The 24,874-nt window shown below is 40.6% G+C and overlaps 1 protein-coding gene across 9 annotated transcripts in view; it reads right to left on the minus strand.

Annotated features, from left to right (window-relative positions):
* inpp4b (inositol polyphosphate-4-phosphatase type II B) overlaps positions 1-24,874 on the minus strand; it is a 294,006-nt gene that overhangs the window by 42,556 nt on the left and 226,576 nt on the right. For all 9 annotated transcript variants that reach the window (XM_027145915.2, XM_027145914.2, XM_047812844.1 and 6 more), the window contains 2 exons: positions 16,339-16,443; positions 10,437-10,545 (listed from right to left, as the gene is read on the minus strand). In XM_027145915.2, coding sequence (XP_027001716.2) covers positions 10,437-10,545; positions 16,339-16,443 — 214 coding nt within the window. The remainder of the gene's footprint in view (positions 1-10,436; positions 10,546-16,338; positions 16,444-24,874) is intronic.

Genomic DNA, 24,874 nt, shown 5'->3' on the forward strand with positions numbered 1-24,874 from the left:
TCTGAGTAAATTAGCTCCTGTTTCTGAGCTGCGCTAATCCACTACACAGAGCAAGACTGCAGCTTTCAGGGGGTAAGAGAACAGTGTAAAGGTAAACGTCTGCTATGGGTGTTCATAAATCATCAATGGGAATGAATGATGAGAGTAAATAGAGCGAGGGAAGCGCAAAAGCCCTTAAGTGTAATTAAGTTTAAGTTTAATTAATTGCAGAGAAACCGAGAGAGAAGTGTAGAAGCGTGCTTCTTGGCTTGCACTAGCATCCGGTGGGGAACAACCTGGGCTTAATCGCTGATCTGAGACCTGTGCTTACGTTTTTCCTGGGCGATAGTGATACTGCTGAAACCGCACAACCACGTGACACAACAGCAAACTGCACTTTACAGCATTTCATGCACAGGGCTCTCAAGTTTTGAAGACAGGCAAACGTGACATCTCCAACAACACCCCCCAATAAATAAATAAATAAATAAATAAATAAATAAATAAATAAATAAATAAATAAATAAACAAACAATAATAATAATAACTAACCACAATTTAGCAAATTTAGTTTCCATGTATTAGTGTGTGTGTGTGTGTGTGTGTGTGTGTGTGTGTGTGTGTGTGTGTGTGAAAGAGAGAGAAAGTGAGAGAGAGAGAGAGAGAGAGAGAGAGAGAGAGAGAGAGAGAGAGAGATCAAGAGAGAGAGAGAGAGAGAGATTATGACTGGTGGTGTTTATTGTAAGTGTTTGTTGCCTTTTTGGACTCCTTTATCATTTGTATTGTTGCTCTCATTTAAAACAGTTCGGCTCAAGCCCAGCCATTTTTAGGGTCATGATTGTTGTCTCGTCCAGAGACGATCTGTTTCGTGTTGAGGTTTTGTTCAAACCAACCATCAAAAATACCCCCTCTAATGTTTTTTTTCTTCCATTGGTTGTTGCGTTAAATCTTACTAAGATAGTGCTATTTTCTGATTGGCTATTGTGTAGCCACTTTTTTTTTTGATTGGCTGATAAGTGTCAGGCTCGACTAAGAGCTCCAGAGGAGAAGCGCTTGATTCCTGCCCGGTTCCATAGAGACAGCGGTGTGGACAGATACATTTTGGGCGCTGCGGCTTATTAAATATATGATAAATAGTCAAAAAGTTTTTCTGCGTGAGAAATGCAATGTGTGGCGGGAGAGCGTGAGAAAAGACCCAAATGCGTGACTGTCACTCTCAATGCGTGACACTGACAGCCCTGCATGCACAAGCACAAGGTTTAGCCTGGAATGAAAGTGACAGAATTACACACTCTTAAACACAGACACACACACACACACACACACACACACACACACACACACACACACACACACACACACACACATTCGTATAAGATGAAACTTTCTCAGTAAATTTGCTACGTCCGCAGGCTTTGCTTCAGCCTGAATATTATAAGCGTTGTCTCTCTCACCATCTGACACTTGCAGAAAAAATGCTTAATGATTCAAAGTGGCTGTTAAAAGATAGATTAGTCATGTCCTGCCATCCAGGTCACGCCTACCAGCTTCAATTAAACACAAGTAAAGTGAGGAATAAAAGGCTCTCGAGGTATACACAGTGCCAGGGATGCGCTTCCTTAATGAGACCTAAATGGATCAGTTCAGTATAGAAGAATCCCAATATGGATATTATGAGGGATGTACAATAAATCATATTTAAACCCTGTATTATTTTTTTGGCTGATTTAATGAACGAGAATTAGTTTCTCTTAAGATATTTTGTCCCAGTTCATCACAATAATATTGTGTTAGCGTTAGGAATAATGCTTAAAACGCAGATTCACTGGTACCATCTCAAAATGAATTATTTTCCAATTACAGAATGTCCCAAAGTGTTTTAATCTTCTTATACTACAGCACTTTACCATCATTGACATTTGTTCATTATTTAATTTATAAAAAAGACTTTACATTTCATCATTACCACTCTGTGGCAAATGTCGCTTTGTTTACTCGAATATTCTATTTTATTTCTATTTTTATCTTATCGCTTTCGACACTTTTTTCAGAACACTCGAACTACTTTTGTATAACAATGCAGGTAAAAAACATTACGCAACATGTTGAACGGAATTGTTTATTTGACTTAAAGGTGGGGTCTCCGTTGTTTGAAAGCCAATGTTGACATATGAAATCACCAAAAACAAACACGTCTCTAACCCAAATGGGTCCCACCCCTGTATTTATAGCTTTTTTTTTTAATTATATTAAAAATTTATAAAAAATATTATAATATTAAATTATAACACACATACATACGTAACCCAGGCAACTAATGGAAAGAAATGTGTCTTTATCATAGCTGAAGGGAAGAACAATACGATTCCAGATAAACAAACAAGCAAAAATGACACACAAGCATAATCATGTAAAGGACAAAGGCATATATTAGTTCTGTGTAACAAAGCAAAACCAACGTTACTCACCTATCGAGAAGGAAAAAAGTGCCTCGGCGTCTTAAGTAAAGTCGGCCACATATTCACAGATTGGAGTTTCCCGAGTCAATAACTCCTGAGCTAAACGCTGTTATTACACAAACCACGGTTGTAGCTGCCTCTCTACATTACTACGATAGAAAAGAGGTGTTATTTGTGTAGTAACAGCGTTTAGCTCAGGAGTTATTGACTCGGGAAACTCCAATCTGTGAATATGTGGCCAACTTCCTGCTCCTTCAGTTCTCTCCAGCGCTGGAAAGCTGATCCTATATTAACACATTCTACTTCTTGCCTTATCGTAAGCCTTTCTTCGCTTTCTTTCTTTGTTTTTATCCTCCATGTCAATGTTAAACCCGCTTTCTGCTAATGTCACACATGCGCACTGAACACTCTCTCCGCCGCATATTGACAAGACCCGCCCCTTTCTGCTCATTGGCTACACGTTTGTTTTGATTTTTGTTTAGTCGTCGGCCCGACTCAGTTTTCTGAAGCATTAATCTGATTAATACGATAACAGCTATAAACAGTCCTTCCTTCACCATCCTCCTTTTTTCTCTCCAAGTTACTAAGCAGCTTTTCATGATAGCAACAATTCTCAAAATTCTGCCATATCAGAAAAGTTAGAGCTTTACCTCCGACTGCTAAAAAGCATTAACAATGGAGACTGTCAAATCCAATGTCTCATTATGGAAAGCTTCAACAAAGACATATTTTATAAATCTGTACATTTAGTTCTATACTGTTTAAGCTCCTGTGTACATTGTGGGAATAGAAACAATAATGTATTACAATGAGCACATTAATATAAACCTGTGATATGAATTATAGCCAACGCTACTGTCAACTGCTTTAAGAAAAAAATTACAAATTTAATAAACCTTCTGTCCAATTAAAATAATTCATAAATCCAACAGTGTATTAGTGTAAATTATGATAGTCAACATGCAAAATACCAATATTAAATTTTATTTATCTGTGTGGTGCTATTAAAAAATAGCCATTGTCACAAAGCAGCTTTACAGAAAGCAAAAAAAATCAGAATAAAAATAATAATGATCCCTAAACTATCCATAATGAGCAAGCCAGAGGTGATGGTGGTGAGGAAAACTGCCTGAGATGATATGATTTAAAGGTGGGGTGCACGATGTTTGAGAAACGCTTCAGAAAACTGAGTCGGGCCGATAATAGTTTCCTAGGTTGCGTATGTACTGTATGTGTGGGGGCGGAGCTATCAAAACTGGGGTGGGACCCATTTAGGTTAGGGGCGTGTTTGTTTTTGTGATTTCACATGTCAACATTGGCGTTCAAACATCGTGCACCGCACCTTTAAGGAAACCTCCTCATCATCTGGGTGTCACCAGAGAGTGTGATGGTAAATCATTGTGAATAAAATGTTATGATTTCTTGGAAACCATGATGAGAAATTTGATTATGCTACATTTAACTTTTAAAAAGAAAAAAAAAATCAATCTGATTATTTTATCTCGTTCCTAAAGATGGAGTGGGATCACCACTGTCTATTCGTTTACTGAGAAAGATGTCTTTTTTCTTCATGAAACTAGACTCCACAGGCTAACAGCGGTTTGTCTGCTTGCCATTTGACACCTAGGTCATTTTCCACGATTCCGTCGATGTTAGAAACGGCGATACAGTATAATCATTTAGAAACTTTTCTGGGCCTTTTGCTTATTGAAGGTTGCTCTAAAGTCAGTTACATGGCTATAACAGGTATTTTGTAGACGTCCTATAGGAGGAAATTGGAGTGTTTTGTAAATAGCAGGAGAAATTTAGTCTGGCTTTTTCGGTGGGATTGTGAGATTACACAAAGAAGGGATATCTCACTGAAGAGGTAAATTAAAAAATGACGTGACATACGGCTAAGTACGGTGACCCATACTCTGAATTCGTTCTCTGCATTTAACCCATCCAAAGTGCACACACACTGCAGTGAACACACACACACACCATGAACACACAGTGAACACACACCCGGAGCAGTGGGCAGCCATTTATGCTACGGCGCACGGGGAGCAGTTGGGGGGGGGGTTCGGTGCCTTGCTCAAGGGCACCTCAGTCGTGGTATTGCTGGCCCGAGATTCGAACCCACAACCTTAGGGTTAGGAGTCAAACTCTCTAACCATTAGGCCACGACTTAACCAAAAGAATTAATGTGCCACACCACCTAGCTAATAAACTGCTATCAATTATCAGGATTTGAAGTTTCTGATTTTACTTTTAGCCATCATTGTGCATCCTGAATGAATAACGACGGTTTTTGATTCGTCCGGTCGGCTAAAGCTGTGCCGTAGTGTATTATACTGTAGAGGTGTTGAGGATAGAAGGCGATATTACAGGTGACATAATGAATTGGCAATGTGGTTCCTGTTCCCTTCTTATTTCTTTCCCTGCTTGCACCGTGCCCAAGGGAACAAAGAGCGACAGCCGTTTCATTGTCCTGTCTGTAGCACCGCTTCATGCTCTCAAAACCTTGCTCCTTTGCTTTTGCCTTTCGTCCATCCAGCATGTCTTTGATGGATTTAATGGAGCATTAAATGGCCACGTTTCGTATGTCGCTGTTCGGGTTAGCTTTTATTTAAATCCAATCTTCAAAGTGTCGCTAGACAAAGTTGCTGTGGACGAGAGACAGTGAACAGGGAAATTGTATGAGTGTATATACAGTATAATTGTGTGTTTGATGGTTTCAGGTTGGTTCCTGGTTAGGTTATGAAAGAAAACACTACGACAAGTGAATAAAACACGAGAGGAACTCTTAAAATAATCGCTTTCTCCGACCCAGTTGAAGAGGCAGTGAGTTACCAAGGAATGGTATTAAAATAATAATGACAGGGCTGCTGTGTGGTCGACCACAAAAGCATTAAAATGGATCTGATTTCCAAGAGACATGCTATTAGATTTAGGCAAGAGTTTGGGGCTTGAGGAGGCTTACTTGGCCAGCGAGGCAGAAAATTGGAAACTTTAAGCTACAGTGAGTCATTAACTAAGTCAAATATGAAACAAAACCATCGGCATATCTGCCGGATTAGTCCTCAATATAATCTCTTTTTGAACAAAACTGATTTCAGTTCAGTGAACCTGAAAAAGTTACACTCCTTCTTATCGGTGGCTTGTGGAGCTGATAAACTGACCATCTTCCCCAATGACCTCCTCATTGCTCAGAGTGCGTTTGTGATTTAAAATATTCCTGTGTGCTTTAGAAACTTCACACAGGGTTCAGACACTTTGAAATGAAGTGCCAGGCCATTAAAAGATTTTTCAAGCACTTACTTTGTTTTTTGCCTGTAAGGACTGCGCACGACATCACTGTAGCAGCTCCTGGATTGTTTCACGACTTTAACGGTGATGCGATTAGGTCAGCTTTTGTATAACAGCTTCATTCTGCTTTGTTTTCGAGCCAGGCTGAATTAAACTAACGTTTTTCAAGATTCGCATTTTGTCTACCTTCGGGCAGGTGCTATAGACAGTTCTGAGCATTTGGCTTGAGTTGAGTGGGTGAGGACAGAAGGAGTTAACTACACTATTTATGCCAAATTACAGATTCATTCATTCATTCATTCATCTATCTTCAGTAAGCACTTTAGCCTGGTCAGGGTCATGGTAGATCTGGAGCCTATCCCGGGAATACTGGGCATGATGCCCCAGTCCATTACAGGACACAGTGCATACACTCATTCACACACTGATTCATACCCTGGGGCAATTTTCCTTAGCCAATCCATCTACTGCCATATTTTTAGGAAGTGGTAGGAAAAATTAATTATTAGATTACTGCATCTACATTAAAGAATACACTGTAATAGAAATAGTTATCTATGCACATCTATTCATTCATTCATTCATTCATACATTCATTTTCTACCACTTTATCCAAACTTCTTGGGTCACGGGGAGCCTGTGCCTATCTCATGCGTCATCAGGCATCAAGGCAGGATACACCCTGGACGGAGTGCCAACCCATCGCAGGGCACACACACACATACTCTCATTCACTCACACACTACGGACAATTTTCCAGAGATGCCAATCAACCTACCATGCATGTCTTTGGACCGGGGGAGGAAACCGGAGTACCCGGAGTAAACTCCCGAGGCACGGGGAGAACATGAAAACTCCACACACACAAAGGCAGGAATCGAACCCCCAACCCTGGAGATGTGAGGCAAACGTGCTAATCACTAAGCCACTGTGCTCCCCATTATGCACATCTACTTAAAATCTAATAAAAATACAATTTCTTTATTATTTAAAATGCTTCTTTGTATACAATCAACATTAATTCACTTTTCAGTGATTGGACCATGTCTTAACTGTAAGCTAAACACTGGTGAATGTCAATAAGAGAGATGTTATAATAGCCATGTTTCTATCCTGCACTATTTCCTTTATTTGCACATGCTCATAATGCAATATGATTGTAGACTGATCTGATCCCCAGCAGGTGCACTTGTTTTGAGCCAGCATGTATAATCTGTAACATGCTGTGCTGCTCTGATTATTTATAACACTTTTCCAATAAGCTCAAATCTGTGACCCACATTTTGATTTGGTTACCCTTCTTACCAGGGTCTCTTAATATATGCACATATAGTTATAGTAAGAGAGCTATAAAACTGAGAGAAACTCACCGGTCAAAGCAATCATATTGCTAAAGAGAATGCAAAGCAAAGTATGCCAGAGTTTCGGACTTCATGTAGTGTCGTGCAAATTGTATATGGTTTGGCACAAAACCTAGCAAACTCAAATCGCTTGACCTTAATATGGGGTGAATAACCATGATACAGGGTTACTGAAGGTGCCTGACCATGATACGGGGTTACTGAAGGTGCCTGACCATGATACAGGGTTACTGAAGGTGTCTGACCATGATACGGGGTTACTGAAGGTGTCTGACCATGATACGGGGTTACTGAAGGTGCCTGACCATGATATGTGGGTTACTAAATGTGCCTGATCATGACAAGGGGATACTGTAGGTGCCTGACCATAATAAGAAACCTAGAAGCGTAGAAGCCTAGAAGCCCTTATTATCGCCACATATACATTACAGCACAGTGGAATTCTTTTCTTCACATACCCCAACTGAGGAGGTTGGGATCAGAGTGCAGGGGCAGCTATGATACAGAGTCCCTGGAGCAGGGAGGGTTGAGGGCCTTGCTCAAGGGCCCAGCAGCGGCAGCTTGGCTGTGCTGGGCCTTGAAACCCGATCCTCCGATCAACAACCCAGAATACTGCAGGTCTGACAATGACATGGGGATACTGCTGGTTCCTATGATAAGGGGATACTGCAGGTTCCTGACCATGATATAGGATACTGCAGGTACTTGACCGTGATGCAAGTGCCTGACCAAGACACAGGCTTACTGAATGATCCTGACAATGATACTGTCATACAGTAGTGCTGACAAGGAGCTGAATAGTGCAAGTGCTTAACTATGATATGGGCATAATGTTGGATTTCAACTAAGTTATATATACAGGTATTTGATTACTGAATAGACACAAGTAGTCCACCAAGGTACAGACTCAGGTACTTCATTAGGTTATGGAAAAAACATATTTGAAAGTTACCTGATCAGGTACAGATACATTACACTGCCATACTGCAGGTTTTCTACCAGAGACTAGGTACTAGGGTACAGACACAGGAACGCAACCAGCTTATGGATTAGAAATTGTCATATCACACTAGAAAGGCAGAAAAGCAAAATTAGATGTCTGGACTCTCAGCAAATGAATTCAAAGATGCCTGTTTAAATGCATGAAGCCCTGAACGCTATTAATACATTTCATTATTGCTAATAGAAAATGGCGTCCAAAAGAGGGACTACATGATTGAAACTATCATTAGTGTGAGCATATACGTTGAACCAAGACCTTTTATAATTGCCTATATGCTTTTCATATCATGAATTCAAGACATGTGAAATATAACGACCGAAGAATGCAGTATATTTTATACAATAAATGGGAAAGATAATGTTCATCTAGCGTCTGCATTTTAAGGACGTTCACCAAAGTTCAGCGAAACTCAATAAGGTTTCCATATTAACAACTACCCACAAAACCCTATGCATTAAATCTTAACATGATTAATGATCAGAAAGCTACCCAACAGACTATTCACTGTAAAATAAGAACGAGAGGAAGTTCCACCGATTTGAGATCAGCAATGGATCGTTTTTTTAGGGCAATAGCTTTTGAGGAATGCTACTGTGCCTGGTTCATTGCTTCCCCTGCTGATTTTGGCAGGTTCGGGTGAACCGGGCAGAAAGATGGGAACTGTCTAACTAATTAAACATCTCCTCTGACAGAGAGAAAGGGAGGCAAGCAGGGAGCAAAGGAGGGAGATAGCAGCAGACGGGAATCAGTAATTGAATCACAGAGTGGGGATTCAATCAAGAACGACACAGAATATCAATAGAGACCCTGGGGGTGGCAATGGAACCACATACAAGCAGCTGTTCAAGATGACAGGCTGAGAGAGAGAGAGAGAGAGAGAGAGAGAGAGAGAGAGAGAGAGAGAGAGAGAGAGAGAGAGAAAGAGAGAGAGAGAGAGCACAATGCCAGGCAAAGAAAAGCATCTATTCCCAATCAAAGCATGAAGGCCCTATTCAATACTGTCATGGAAACTGAACACAAGGCTCTGTAGTTCTGTTGCTTCCATCTTACTAAAGTAAACACTGATTACTTATAACAATGACTAGCTTGAGGGCTGTGGCCTGTCAAAATTATTCCAAAATTAGAAAGATCAGATGTGAAAAAAGCTGCCCTCAGCACCATCCTAATACTCCATGTGCTTCCGAGGGCATGATATCAAGCTCAGTGCATCAGCAAAAACAAATCTTCGGACAGGAATTGTAGAAAACCAAAGATCCCCCCAAAAAAAACCCACACATGATCACAGTAAAAAAAACTGTGAAACCCTTAAAAACTTTAGGTTCATCATGTTTCATTAATTCATTCATTCATTTTCTACCACTTATCCGAACTTCTTGGGTCGCGGGGAGCCTGTGCCTATCTCAGGTGTCAACGGGCATCAAGGACGGACGGAGTGCCAACCCAGCACAGGGCACACACACACTCTCATTCACTCACACACACACACACACACACTACGGACAATTTTCCAGAGATGCCAATCAACCTACCATGCATGTCTTTGGACCGGGGGAGGAAACCGGAGTACCCGGAGGAAACCCCCTCGGCACGGGGACAACATGCAGCCTCCACACACAAGGCGGAGACGGGAATCGAACCCCCAACCCTGGAGGTGCGAGGCGAACGTGCTAAGCACTAAGCCACGGTGCCCCCCCTCATCATGTTTCAGCTTCACAATATTCTTTAAAACAGCACCACCGCCTTGCAAAACATGCCTACTGACACATTATTACTCCACTGCAAATGTGGGTTAGAGATTATCGTTCAGAAATAAACCAATCAGAGATCTTTATAAGCATGAAAAACACGAAACATTCAAGGTGTATTTGCATGAAGGAAAAATGTGTCAAATATCATTCAGTGCCAAACAACGCACATGTCCTGAAAACGTGCCTGTTTTCGACAGACTGAAATAGATCTTTAGAAAATGTTAAGCTGTGACAAGTGGGTAGGGTTTAGAGTGTAATAATTGCTCATAATATAACAGGTTTTCAGGACTGAAATAAAGCCCTTTTTATACTATATGAAACATCAATGTGAAATAGATATGTATGAGAAAAGTATGAGAGCCTTTGTGGCACCAGGGAACTCTGGGAAGCCGTGGCCTCGGTGGCATAAACAGAGTTGGGTTTAAAGTGAAAATCTGTCTGAATTCTGGATTCGTATTCGCAGCCGAAGCGAGTAAGGAGTTGTTGTTGTCGTCGAGACAAACAGTAAATAAAGTTAGCAAGCCTTACAAAGGCAAAGCTTTAAGGTGGAGTGTGCATGAGAGGACATTTTGATTGACAGGGTTTGAGAACTCACCTCTTCTTCTCTGCTTCATATCGGTTGAGCAGCTTCTGAAGGCCTCCGTTCTTGAAGCCCTGGAAGTGAGCGGCTGGAGCTCCGACTGTGATCACATCGTAGAAGGCATCTGGCAGAACAAAATAACACCGGTATCAGCACGCAGCCAGTCGAGCCTTTCTGCTTGCACAGTTGACTGACATTGGATTTCACAGAGGGATTAGTCTTTTGAGAAGATGATCTTTCCACACAAACATCTTTTCATATCCAGTAATAATAGTCAAAGTTTGCAGGCGGTTTTCCCTGGTCTCGGGCAAACGTTCAGCGGATAATAGCGATGAGGAGCCGCCTGTCGCTATTAAATTACCTCTCGTCATTGCTGCGCTAAAATGCCAATTGTCTTTGAGCACATTGAGTTCACTTGTAATGTGAACTCCTAATCTCCCTATGAATTGCCAAGCTAATTATGTGGGTAGTTCGGAATTTGGGTAATTAATCCCTTTTTTTTTGCTCACCCAGAGTCAGATGAAATCATAGATGATATTTTTCCCGCTAACATGTGCTGCTGGAAGACTGATCAGCTAAAATAATGAAAGGTGGTTTGCAGGGACTCCTTTCTTCTTTCCTTTCTTCCTTTTCACAGCGGCAGAAAAAAGTTTCACTGATATTCATTCATTTTCTACAGCTTATCCGAACTTCTCCGGCGTCATCGGGCATCGAGGCAGGATACACCCTGGATGGAGTGCCAACCCATCACAGGGCACACACACACTCTCATTCACTCACACACTACAGACAATTTTTTCAGGAGATGCCAATAAACCTACCATGCATGTCTTTGTACCGGGGGAGGAAACCGGAGTACCCGGAGGAAACCCCCGAGGCACGGGGAGAACATGCAAACTCCACACACACAAGGTGGAGGCGGGAATCGAACCCCCAACCCTGGAGGTGTGAGGCGAACGTGCTAACCACTAAGCCACCGTGCAACCCTTCACTGATATTCGTTTAGTATTTAATATGCACATTTTGATTACTATATTGTCTAAGTGTTCTTTAGAAAAATATCTGAAACATTTTTTCTTCACCTTACAAATGCAGTTCTGTTCCAGTGACCACCACTTATTATGCTGGTGACATCATGTCCCTGTTTATATCCGTGCGGTAAACCGCGGGGGATGGCGTTTATTAAAGCAAAGGCAAAGTCTGAAATATAGCCACAGTTCTAATTTTCCAGCGTCCCATTTATTCTCCACGGCACAACACACTTGATAATCATGACAAACTGGTGGCATATTGATATATGGATCAAAGCTCGCTGAGAAACATGGCGTGGTGATAATAGGACGCAGATTTAATTTGTCGTGATACGACGTAATTTGATCATTACGGACCGCTTGTTACAGCTGAGGTCTTGCGTTTTAAAATTCAGTGCAAGTCCAAGGAGAAAAATCAACAGCCCAGTGACCATAATACAAATTTGATGTAATTCACTGAACTGCTTTTTGCTGCTCAGATTTCACGTTACTTTGGGAAAGCAGAAGATCTCGCTAGCAAAATCATTTAGCCATCACAGACCTCGGCTCGATTCCGTGTCTGAATTCTTCGCTACGTTCGTCAAAAACTAAATAAAGGATCTTAGAAAGCTGTTGGATGAAAGTTAGCTTCAAAGCACGATACTATTTGTCTCTAGAACTAAACAGGAAGATGGAACAATGAGCGTTCCTCTTCTTATCATATCAAAACTGTGTTGAGATCTGGTGAACAGGAAGATCATAGAATACTGTACGATTTAAACCTTGGATCCCTTTGGGTGTGGGCGGGGTGATCCCGGAAGAGACCACGCCCATGAGGATAAACATGATTCTTCATTAGTTTCTTCATGCTTCAAAGAGTGCAGACAAACCATGGCACCAAGCCAACAAATAAATGCCCCAACAGCATAATTGTAGAGCCAGTAGACTTTCATTGTAGTAGTTAAGCATTCAGGCATGTAGTGTTCTACCGGTGTTGCTAGGGTAAGTGTAAGGGCAAGTAGGTCAAAGGCAAGTAGGGCAAGGGTAGGGCAAGTGGGCAAAGCTCAGTGATTGGAAGGTAAATATAAATCCCAGGACCACCAATCTGCCACTACTGGGCCCTTGAGCAAGGCCCTTAACCATCAACTTTTCAGCTGTATGAATGAGATAAACGCAAGTCGTTCTGGATAAAAACGTCTGGAATGTAAACGAACTCATCTGGATCATGCTGTTGGTCTAATGACATCCTACCTCTGTATTTGTCCTTTTACACAACCGCTACAATAAAGAATATGAGATTTCAAAGCCCTTGTATTTCTAACCCTAGAGACTTAAACGCAGATGTATTTTAGTTATTGTTCTTATTGAAACACAGCCAGGTCACTTACTTTGTAAATGAGTCATATACAGTACTGTACATCTCTTCTGCTTGCCATTTTCATCCCAAATCTGTGTAAACAAGACTGGCTCTCTATTATTTTATACACAACACAGAGCACGACAGGATGTTAAATGCTTAACTGTATTATGCAGTACATGTACACTTGTCTTGAACCACTGGTAGTGTTCCTCTAGTCGTTTATTCCAGTTTAAAAGAAAAAAAAACAAAAAAAACGTTTTGAGGCTAAGAATCAATGAGGTTTGGAGTTCTTAGAAATTAATAAAGACTCCAAGGACAACCAGACACGTTCTAAAAGACAACTGATCTTGGATTCAATTAAAATAAATAAATAAATAAATAAATAAATAAATAAATAAATAAAAATCCTATTATTATAGTTATACTAGAGCACTTAGAGGTTTGTGTATATTTGTCTGGCTCCTTTTCAGCTATGTTGGCTACAGCTCTGCAGCTCTGTATCATGCTAGCAGTGAGCTTTATGTTAGGTCATGTAATGAGCTAGCCTGTGGACTCGAAAAGGAAGTTGGCTCAGGGAGATGTTTGACAGCAATTAATGAGCAGCCTCTCCGCAGGCCTGGTACCCTGCTGTGCCACTCCCGCCATACCACGCTCCTCTGCCACTTTCAGGCTTTGCTAATGACGACAGGGGCTCTGACTCTCGATGCCCACCGCCTTCCCACCCCCAATATTCCTCCCGTCCCCCTGAGCACATCTAATTGGCTGCTTCTCGATAGCTCAACGGTGCCGTCGAATATAGTGCCGTGTCAGGGGCATAAGTCACACACGGCCCAATTTGGAGCTGATTTGCTCCGATTTTCCTGCCGTCTATAAATCGAATGGAAATCGAGGCACAGGCAGGAAACCTCTCCCTCTCTTTTTCTCAGCAGGAGAAGAATAGATTGCAGTCAGACAGAAGCTAGAATTATTCATAGTTATCTAGAAAGCCTGGATGGGTTAAATAAGATGAAATATATTGATGCTGTCTAAACGAGCAGAAGGAAAGGTGTTCCGGTGCAGTTTTCTCCTGCTCGTTAAAGCTTTGAATTGGAGCGAGTGCAATTTAAGGCAGAAAAGCATCCTCGGTGTTCATAAAAGGAGTTCAAAAAAGAAATAGAATTGATAGGTTTTAGTATGTGTTCGGGGCGTAAAAGGTTTAAGGCTACTCCAGCAAATTGTGAAATCGCTGAACATTGAGAAGAGACTATAGCACGAACAGAATGAAAAAAAAATGTGGCTGTGCATTGAGCATGAACGTGCTGAATTATGAGGACACTGCAGGGCAAGAAGGACAAAAAAAATGTCTCTATAGTCTGTCCATTTTCATCAAGTATCTCATCCTTATCTCATCTTGTTTCCTTGGAATAGATATATTGATTAATGGTACCATTCATCTCGCAGTGATAGCAAAGTCTTTCGACAGCATTGCATAATTATCTGCATTTTAACTTTCATATATTTTAATAGATTCTTTCATTCCTGGCTTCCTACGTAGCAAGATTGCCTCGCAACTTCAATCGGGGGTTTCAATTCCGTCTCGGCGCTACATGTGGCGAGTCTGCATGTTTTCTTGGTGCCTTAGGGGTTTCCTCGCCCAGTCCAATGATCTGCATCTCTGAATTGTCAGTTGTGTGCGAATGAGTTTGTGTGTCCTTCCTTTGATCGTTCCCTTCGACGACACCCTGACACCTGTCCTAGTCGTCCACCGCCTCGTACCCTAAGACCCTTTGTACGATTAGTGCTAGATAAAGTAGTATATGGATGTTTCCTGTGCATCATTTATGACATCAAATCTAATTCCATTCATTCCTTCATTCATTCATGGATGGAGTGCCAACCCATCGCAGAGCACACACACACTCTCATTCACTCACACACTCACACACTACAGACAATTTTCCAGAGATGCCAATCAACCTACCATGCATGTCTTTGGACCGGGGCAGGAAACCGGTGTACCTGGAGGAAACCCCCGAGGCACGGGGAGAACATGCAAACTCACACACACACAAGGTGGAGGCGGGAATCGAACCCCCAATCCTGGAGGTGTGAGGCAAACGTAAAATTTTAATTTTATTTCTGCAGAACTTTTATTAGAAATTTTATATATATATATATATATATATATATATATATATATATATATATATATATATATATATATATATATATAACACCTCTCTCTTTCTCTCTCTCTTTCTATACAGTGTATATATATATAGGCTATATATATATATATATATATATATATATATGTATAGGCTCTAGCAAGAGACCCATTTTCTTCACCAGACACGAGTGCGATTATAAATAATTGCAGGCGAAGAAAAAAGTAGAGACAAACGATAAACGATCTTGGAATGAGCACAGGGCAGTCTGTACAGCTACAGCAGTACAAGTCAACAGTCTGGAAGCAAGATTATGCACCGACACCAGGGGGAGACTTTGACATGCATTGTTTCTTGGGAAAATCTTGAGGGCATCCACATGAAAGGATCCACAGCAGCGGCACCAGACTGAGTCACAAGCACAGACAGAAGAAGTAGGGCATCAAGATGAATCAGACAGGTCCAGAGGGCAGGAAAAGTCACAGCAGTTCAAGTGTGTCAGGATCTGACATGGACATCATATAGTGGTGACTGAAACCTAATGGCTTAGAATTTTCCTCAGTAAATAAAAAGAAAGACACTGAGAAGTTAAAACACCTCAAAATAGATAGCTAGTGCAACTAAATTTCACGAAGCAGCGATTGTGTGAAGATGCGCAGGTCCTCATTAGAGAGTCATTTTCCTGTCTGTATGTATTAAAGTGCATCTGCTGATTCCTTTCTGTCTGCGTTGAGCCTCTCTCTCGCTCTCTTTCTGAAAATAAGAGTCAGTCTGTATTGAAGTCTGTCTGTATTAAGAGTTAAAAGAAATACAGACAGACTCTTATTTTCAGCCTGAAACGTAAAGAAATGTGACTTGAGAGAAAGGGGAATCATGTGAAACGTAAGTTATCTAAGACCTGATTCTGGCTGGATTAGTTTCACACGAGGTGTTGCTATAATTTAGATGATTACCGACGAGAACTTTGATTAAAATCTAATAGAAATTGGCAAAAATAAATAAATAAGTAAACAAACAAACAAACAATTAAATAATAAAATATATATATAATAAAAAATATGTGCTATTATTATTATTGTTGTTATTATTATTATTAGTAGTAGTATTATTATTATTATTATTGTTGTTGTTGTTATTGTTATTATTTGTTTTTATTATTATTATTATTACTTTTATTATTATTATTATTATTATTATTATTATTATTATTATTATTATTATTATTATTATTATTAAATGCCAGGCCTGTTGTGATCATAATGCGTATCCAAATTCTGTGTGATATTGTGTGCAAAGTGCAGAGGTACTTTATTATTTCTGAATTAGGAAAAAAAATGTAAAAATCCTTAAAAACAACATCCATCATGATTTCATTCAAGTCACATGTAGCCATACAGTACCTGACTTCCTAGGACACATCACCCTCATGCGCTGTGTGTGCAGATTAATGGGAATGAACTCCAGGTATTTCTGCGCCTTGCTGCAACTTGGCTTGAATGAAGGACCTGAGGACAGAGCAGAGGGCACACACATTAACAGTGCATATAATCCACACGATTTATTAGAAAAAGAACAGCACAGGGTAGTTGCCCTTGCAACCGGAGCCACTGGCCGAGTTTGGCAACTCCCTCACCATCTGTTTGGGCTGAGTTATGGGGCCATTCAGTCCTGAGGACGAAACACTGCCTTTTAGTTAAGTGACTTTACTTTGTGTGCAGATGTGAAGTAGGAACAGAAATAGTTCGCTTGATCGTATATGGAGTAATAGTGACCCTAAATCAGAAAGGGTTAAGGGCCTTGCTCAAGGGCCCAACAGTGGCAGCTTGGCAGTGCTGGGGCTTGAGCCACAATTTTCTCATCGCCATTTTAGAGCCACCACTGCCCCTTATAATTATTTTATTTGTCACGTACACAATCATACGCAATAGGAAATGTAGTGAAATGCTTTGTACACCTGTCCTAAAAACAAACAAACAAACAAACAAACAAACAAACAAACAAACAAACAAACAAATAAATAAATAAATAAATAAATAAAGGAGTAAAAATAAGGAACAGGTGAATACAATATAAAAAGAATATATTGTATTGTACTGTATATCAAAGTATATCAGAAAAAGATAATAAAATATAATATAAATTAATACAAAAATATAGTCAGAAAAAATTAGAATCAGTTACCAGTGCAGAAAATAAACAAAAACAAACAAAGCGTGGGGGTTTGGGAGGGGGGGTGCACGGTGGCTTATTGGTAGCACTTTTGCCTCAAACCTCCAGGGTTGGGGGTTTGATTCCCGCCTCTGCCTTGTGTGTGTGGAGTTTGCATGTTCTCCCCGTGCCTCGGGGGTTTCCTCCGGGTACTCCGGTTTCCTCCCCCGGTCCAAAGACATGCATGGTAGGTTGATTGGCATCTCTGGAAAATTGTCTGTAGTGTGTGAGTGTGTGAGTGAATGAGAGTGTGTGTGTGCCCTGCGATGGGTTGCCACTATGTCCAGGGTGTATCCTGCCTCGATGCCCGATGACGCCTGAGATAGGCACAGGCTCCCTGTGACCCGAGGTAGTTCGGATAAAAGCGGTAGAAAATGAATGAATGAATGAATGAATGAATGAATGAATGAGACAAAGCGTGGTTGGAGCAGCCGCCCTCACCGCCGCCATCTTGTCACAGACATCACTATAGGATTATAGAATTACCATATATAGTGTTAAGGAACAGCCATTTAGATGTCACTGTAAAATGTATAAATATACTATATAATCTAATAAACTATAAATTGGGTCCAAACAAAAGTTTTTTAATCCGTCCATTTTCATCCCCAGCTGCATAACGATAAGTGAAAAGAATCATTATTGACCTTGACAGGCTATGGTAATGACCACTGATAATGTTACGCTTTGGCAGGCTGTGGGATAAAGTACAGAAATCTGATTATGGATGCATCAAATTGAGTGTCTGGAAAAAATAAGCCTACATAAGGGTCTGTTAATTTGTACCGTAATCCGGTAAGTAGAGGATTTCATGGATTTACTCAGCTACCTGCTTTGAACAAAACCATCCAATTAAAAGCTCCTTGAAAAGATAACTCAAAGTCACACAGGGAGAGCGTGAATGGCTGTCACACATCATTGTCTTTGTACTCGCTTTAAATATGCAAACACTCAACAAAACCCGCTACAAAACATCGCTAAGCTGTTAAAGAACTTTTAAACTGAGTAAGTGAAATGACTGACTTTTCAGTTGTGTGCTTCAAGAACTTGACAAATGAGCAGTAAGGTACTGTACACAAACCCTATCTGTGTAATAGAAAACAACATACTGTAAGCCATCACAGGAAATTTCACACTCTACTCTATACGCTCGCTGATCTCTGATGAGCGGTGATCGATACGGTGGAAATCCATGTTTTTACTCTTTACTGATTTTAGTGCATTTTTACCAGAGCGCAAAAAAAAATGGACTTTGTGTCTGTTTTGTTGCGTCTATGTTCAGCACTGAGTTCCCTAGAAAATGGAAACATTGCTGGATTAAACATTGCTGCTGAGGGCCTTGCTCAGGGGCCCAGCAGTGGCATCTTGTACTCCTTTTCAACCAAAAAGAACCGGGTGCTGGTTCAGAGCTAGCACTGGTGCTGAATCAAAGTTGGTTCCTTTGGCGAACCTTCTAAGAACCGGTTTGCCTTTCCATCGGTTAGAGAGCCGTCACAGAGCCGAGTCTGACGTCACTGTATACGTGTCACGTGTCCCAGCAACGTTAGCGCAGCAGCGGCAAACACAAACACATCAACAATGGTGGATGTTGCTTTACTGTTAATGCTCGTGGCTTTGTGAACCTACATTGGCATCCAAACACGGCGAATCCGACGTGTACGTGCAGCTCCGTGTAATCTGTATAAATGGAGGTTTTAATCGATAAAGTACATAACGTTATTTTATCATTAACACAGAAAAATGTTAGCCTTAGCATGTAGCAACCTACTATCATGTGTGCTGATAATGTATCATATTGCGGTAAAGTAAAAGTGTATTAAACATTGGTTATAGTTAAGGTACATTATCAAAGCGCTAACAGTAGTCAGCCACAGTCCCTGACGAAAGTGGTTCTTAAGTCTAGACCAGCAACGTTTTGGTGCTACTTAAGAACCACTTTTCCTGGTTCAGAGCCGGTGCTTTGGCGGTCGATAAAGAAAGAACTGGTTCTAAATTAAGCTCCGAATCAGCACTCAAACTGCCTCGGTGGAAAAGGGGCATTGGAGGACATGGGATTTGAACTCACAACCTTCCAACTGGTAGTCCAATACCTTAACCACTAGGTTACCATATTTTTTCGTGCAAATATTTTTAATCTTCAAAAGTTCTCAACCAAGAAAACAACCAAATAATTTTCTTTGCTGTGTGCATTTTGATGTATTTGAGCATAAATACCGTATGTACCTTCAAGTTCTGGAACATTCCACCAATGCCAGTGGTGGACAGATGGACAATAGTCCATATCATTGTATTACTTTTCCTAGGTTTATTTATAGGTTTCAGGATTTACTGTTTTTGTGCTCAGAGACTCAGGAGCAGCTAGAGGACAAGTGAGCCAAACAGCTACAGAGATTTACTCTGACAAGGTTTGTCTTTACCCCTGAGTCTTCCTGAAACATTGGCAGGAAACGACCTATTCCTCATCTTTGTAAATGCCTGGGCTTTTTTTTTTCCACACAAAACCCAAGGAATATGCAGCTAAATATTTCTAAATAAAACTGCATGAGTGAAGTGACTCTAGTGACTTAAGGTCACCGAGAGGAAGACTGCAGTAGACTTAGAAGTCAGAGGACTGCAATGGAAAGAGCACTAATAGTGCTGAAGGTGACCTAAGCCATGAGCACTGAGCTTTGATGCATACAGGAGTGTGTCAGACACCGAAACCAAAGCACATGTCCCCATTACCCGCCGAAAGACGCTTAAAAGCCTCTGCCTGTGCTGTGAGAGACCTTGTACAGAATATCCTGCTGACCTCACTCTCACATCTAAACTGTAAAAGACTTCACTTCACTATTATATAGCCACGATGAAATGTTTAACTATTCGGTACTTTCTGTTCTTAACTACATAGGCTCTATTTCTTATCTACTGTACTGTACATTCAGGCAGCAAATTTAATTAGGGCAAGATAGATGAGTTTCTGGCAGTTTTATAGATAACCCTGGATATGACAACGGTCATACCATTACATGATCATATGTTTAAGTATTCGGCAGCATCTACAGCAATGCAACAACTCTCTCATTTATCATTCATTCATTCATTTTCTACCGCTCTTCCGAACTTCTCGGGTCACGGGGAGCCTATGCCTATCTCAGGCGTCATCGGGCATCGAGGCAGGATACACCCTGGACGGAGTGCCAACGCATCGCAGGGCACACACACACACACTCTCATTCACTCACACACTCCGGACAATTTTCCAGAGATGCCAATCAACCTACCATGCATGTCTTTGGACCGGCGGAGGAAACCGGAGTATCCGGAGGAAACCCCCGAGGCACGGGGAGAACATGCAAACTCCACACACACAAGGCGGAGGCGGGAATCGAACCCCCAACCCTGGAGGTGTGAGGTGAACCTGCTAACCACTAAGCCACCGTGGCCCCAACTCTCTCATTTAGATTTAGAAAAATAAACACAATACTGTTGCATAAGCATTTGAACATAAAGTGCCTTTATAGCTGAAATGATAATATCCCCTTTAATCAGACTGCAGTTTCACACTCGTCTGAATGACTTTATTTAAATTCTTCTGCTATTCGCTACCAGTGTAGGCCATGTGGAGACATCTAAGTCATGCAACCCATACTAAGTAAGTCCTTGAATCTCCTATGGAGCATTCATCTTTTTGCTATTTAGAATGATTGTTCAGATGACTGCATTGTAAATAAATAAATAAATAAACAACAGCAAGCATTTTGGACTGTTTCCTAATAAATTAAAAAATCTAGGCCCATATGTAAATTAAATCCCATCTGAAAGTAATGGATAAAATCTAAATTATTTTTACTGTTTATCTTATTATTTAAATTGATGATATCTGGCACTCTTATCCCAAAGCAATTATATTTATCTCATTTATACAACTAAGCAAATGAAGATTAATAGCTGAAGAGCTCAGATTGCTGACCCTGGGATCTGATCTTGCAACATTGCTAGTAGAAGTCCAACACCTAAAAGCAATGCGCTTGTACTTCCTATGGATTAGTTGTTCTGGCAAAAAGTGTATAAGAATGATTTGAGGAACATGGCAAGGTGTTGACTTGGCTTCCAAATTCCCTAGATTTCAATGCGGTCGAGATTCTGTTGGATGTGCTCGACAAACAAGTCTGATCCGACCTCACAACCTCCAGGACTTAAAAGATCTGCTGCAAGCTTCTTGGAGCCAGATATGTACCACAGCTCACCTGTGGACTCATCATCATTCCTCAATGGCCAGAGCTGTTCTGCATGCACATCTGGCACTCTTATCCAAAACAGTTTATATTTCTCTCATTTATACAACTGTTCAGATGAAGATTAATAGCTCAAGAACCTATATTGGTAGACCTGGGATCTGATCTTGCAACATTGCTACAGTATTAGAAGTCCGACATTTTAATCAATGGGCTTGTACCTCCTAAGGATGAACTTTTTTCCAGCATCAGAGGCTTAGTGGTAGAATCCTACACCAACAGAGACCTCATATTTATATGAAATGTTTGACTTCATATCAACCGGTCTGGTGTAGGTCAGTAATTATGGTTCTGGATGATTGATCTGAGGTTGTGAGTTTAGATCTCATGCTCTCAGAGAGACACTGGTAGAGCTTTGGAGCAAAACCTCAGCTTTCCAGGATCTCTGGTTCAATCCTGAGCTCTAGTTAGTGTCTGATACACCAGTATCCTATGCAGGGTGTACATTAATCCTGCCTTACACCGAGTGTCCACTGTCCTACGGATCCCAGACTACACTACTCTGTCCAAGACTAAAATTATTACTGAAGATGAATGAATGTTTTCTAGTTGTAAGGGCAAATAAATAATGTATCATATATGCTACATTATTCTTTTTGACCACACTCATAAATCTTAGATTAATTTTATAGTAATAAAATGAGAGACATCTTCTGCTTTCATCTCATGACCCGGGTAGCAAGCAGCACGACTGTGATTGCTGTTTCCCCCCCAAAGTATTTTTTTTCTGCCAGTCTGACCCGTGTAATGTTAAAAAATGTATGAAGTACTCTGGCTTACCCCGTACAACACAGCCACAGCTTCTTTGTCAAAAGGCAAAAATGTGTTATGCTTCATCCGACTTGTATTCGGTAAGGACGGAGATTGAATTCCATATACAGACAACATCGCCTGGGTGCTAATCATTTTTTTATTAACAGAAATACTATACATTAATATAAAAAAAATAAATCCTAAATTGAAATTGCTTATACTATCGGTTATTTATTTTATTTCTTTCTAGACATACAGTATAATGTGGCTCTAGAGATACAGAATTAAATTCCAAGCCTGAAATTATATGAATAAATAAATAAAAACAAACAAACAAACAAACAAACAAACAGACAAATAAATATCCGCTTGATAAAATGAATGAATGAATGAATGAATGAATGAACGAACGAACGAACGAACGAACGAATAAATAAATAAATAAATAAATAAATATGTAAATAAATATAATCTAGCTGTAACTTTAATGAGCTGTTATATAATAAACTATATTCAATAAATCTGCCTGTGAACTGGAAAACCATTCTAAACATTTTTGAATATGGGCAAACCGATCATATCGCTTATTACGAGATTATTACAAACTAAAAATGAAAGGATTCGAGCTGATCTTAGATGCTTTTCTTATGTCAACTTAAAAAAAAAAAAATATATATATATATATATATATATATATATATATATATATATATATATATATATATATATATATATATATACATATGCAATTTTATACCAAGCTTGAAATAAGTAAAGAAAAAAAATATATATATAGCACATATACTCAGATAAGCCATGACATTAAAACCACTGACAGGTGAAGTAAATAACATAATCTCATTACAGTGGCGACTATCAACTTTAAATCAGTACTTGAAGTTCTTGATGTGCTGAAAGCAGGAAAAATGGCCACAATTAAAGATCTAAGGTACAAATCGTGATAGCTAACGACTGAGTCAGGGCATCTCCAAAATGTTTTGTAGGGTGTTCCCGGGATGCAGTGGCTAGAAACTACCAAAAGTGTTCCAAGGAAGAACAACGGGTAAACCAGAGACATAGTCATGGGTGCCTGAAGCTCACAGATGTGTATGGAGGGGATGCACTTATTTCCAGGGATTTCAGAACAGCGTAACAGATATTGCGTCATCGGGCAGGCGTGGCCTATTTGATAATCTAACCCTAACCTTAACTGTAGTTTTTGGTTGTTTATTTGTTTTTGAAAATAGCTTAACTGTAAGATAATAAAGCATAATAGACATAAAATATAAAATCTACCTGTATTTCTGTATGACTGTTTTGACCCTCATTATCTATCGTAAGTATGCTCTTTTTTAAATAGGGCGTTTTTCCAAGACCTCCAGAAACACGCCCACTTTACGTCATAGTAAAGAAACCCCTAGAATTTAGTGAATGCTGTGTATGGAGAGCGAAGGCTATTCTGTCTTGTCTGATCCTACAGAAGAGCTATTGTAGCACAAAGTACTGATAAAGTTATGGCTGGCTCTGATAGAAAAGAACACAGAGCATCACAGGTTGCTATGCAGCTAAAGACTGGTCCGAGTGCCCGTGTTGACCTCAGTCCACAGTTTAAAGCTTGGACAGTTAGCACATGAGCATCAGAACTGGAATATGCAGACAGATGGATGTCTGATGCACTATGGAAAGAAAGCCGGTGAAGGCAGCGAGCAACGTTGTGCTGGGAAACGGTGAGTCCTTTCGTTCACATGGATGTTACTTTGACAAGTCCCAACTACCTAAAGATTGCTGGTGACCAAGTACACAGCTTCATGTGCACAATCTTCCCTAACTTCCCTGGCCTCGTTCAGTAGGATAATGGTACCTGTCCCACTGCAAAAAAAAAACTGTACAGGAATGGTTTGAGGACAAACAAGGATGGTTTGAGGATGTTTGTTCAGGACAAACAAGTCTGATCCAACCTCACAACTTACAGGACTTAAAGGGTCTGCTGCAAGCATCTTAGAGCTACTGTATGTACCACAGCTCACTTTCAGAGCTCTTGTGGACTCATCATCGTGCCTCAAAGGGTCAGAGCTGTTTTGGAGACACAATGGGCACCAACCCAATATTAAGCAGGTGGTTTTAATGGTTATTCAACTATTTTCACTAACTAAAATGTTATTTGTGACTTTTTTCATGAGTTTGCCTTGCCTGATGCTCCATTCCACATCTCTGTGAGTAAAAAACAAACAGCACTGTTGGTGGGACTTGCAGGAAAGCCTAGTTCCTGGGTGATCAGGCAGTGTTTGTGTGGTACTGAGACATGGGCCATCCCTCGCTCTCTCTCTCTCTCTCTCTCCCTCCCTCTTGGGAAAGCTCTCAGGCTAATGGAGCTGCCACAGTGGCATTAGCCCCATCATGCCCTCCATCTGTGAAGGCCAGGTGCTTGTGGAGGCAGGAGGAGGAGGGAAACCCTGCTAGTCTGACCCTCACATACTCAGCTGTTGGGATAAACACAGGTTTGTAGGCAAAGTAACACCTGCATGCTCTCATTAGTGTACGTTTTCGTTCCACACCCGCTGTAGAACACACTGTTAAAACCAGAGCGTAGCACAGATCACCTCTGCACAGCATGTGTCTGGATCGCTAGTGCAGCCTCAGGGGCCCTTCATCAAACGGCTGGAAAAAATCTCTATACGCTTTCCAAGCGTCTCTCTTG

This window comes from Tachysurus fulvidraco, chromosome 4 (genome assembly GCF_022655615.1).
Source record: "Tachysurus fulvidraco isolate hzauxx_2018 chromosome 4, HZAU_PFXX_2.0, whole genome shotgun sequence".
In the NCBI taxonomy this organism is placed as follows: domain Eukaryota; kingdom Metazoa; phylum Chordata; class Actinopteri; order Siluriformes; family Bagridae; genus Tachysurus; species Tachysurus fulvidraco.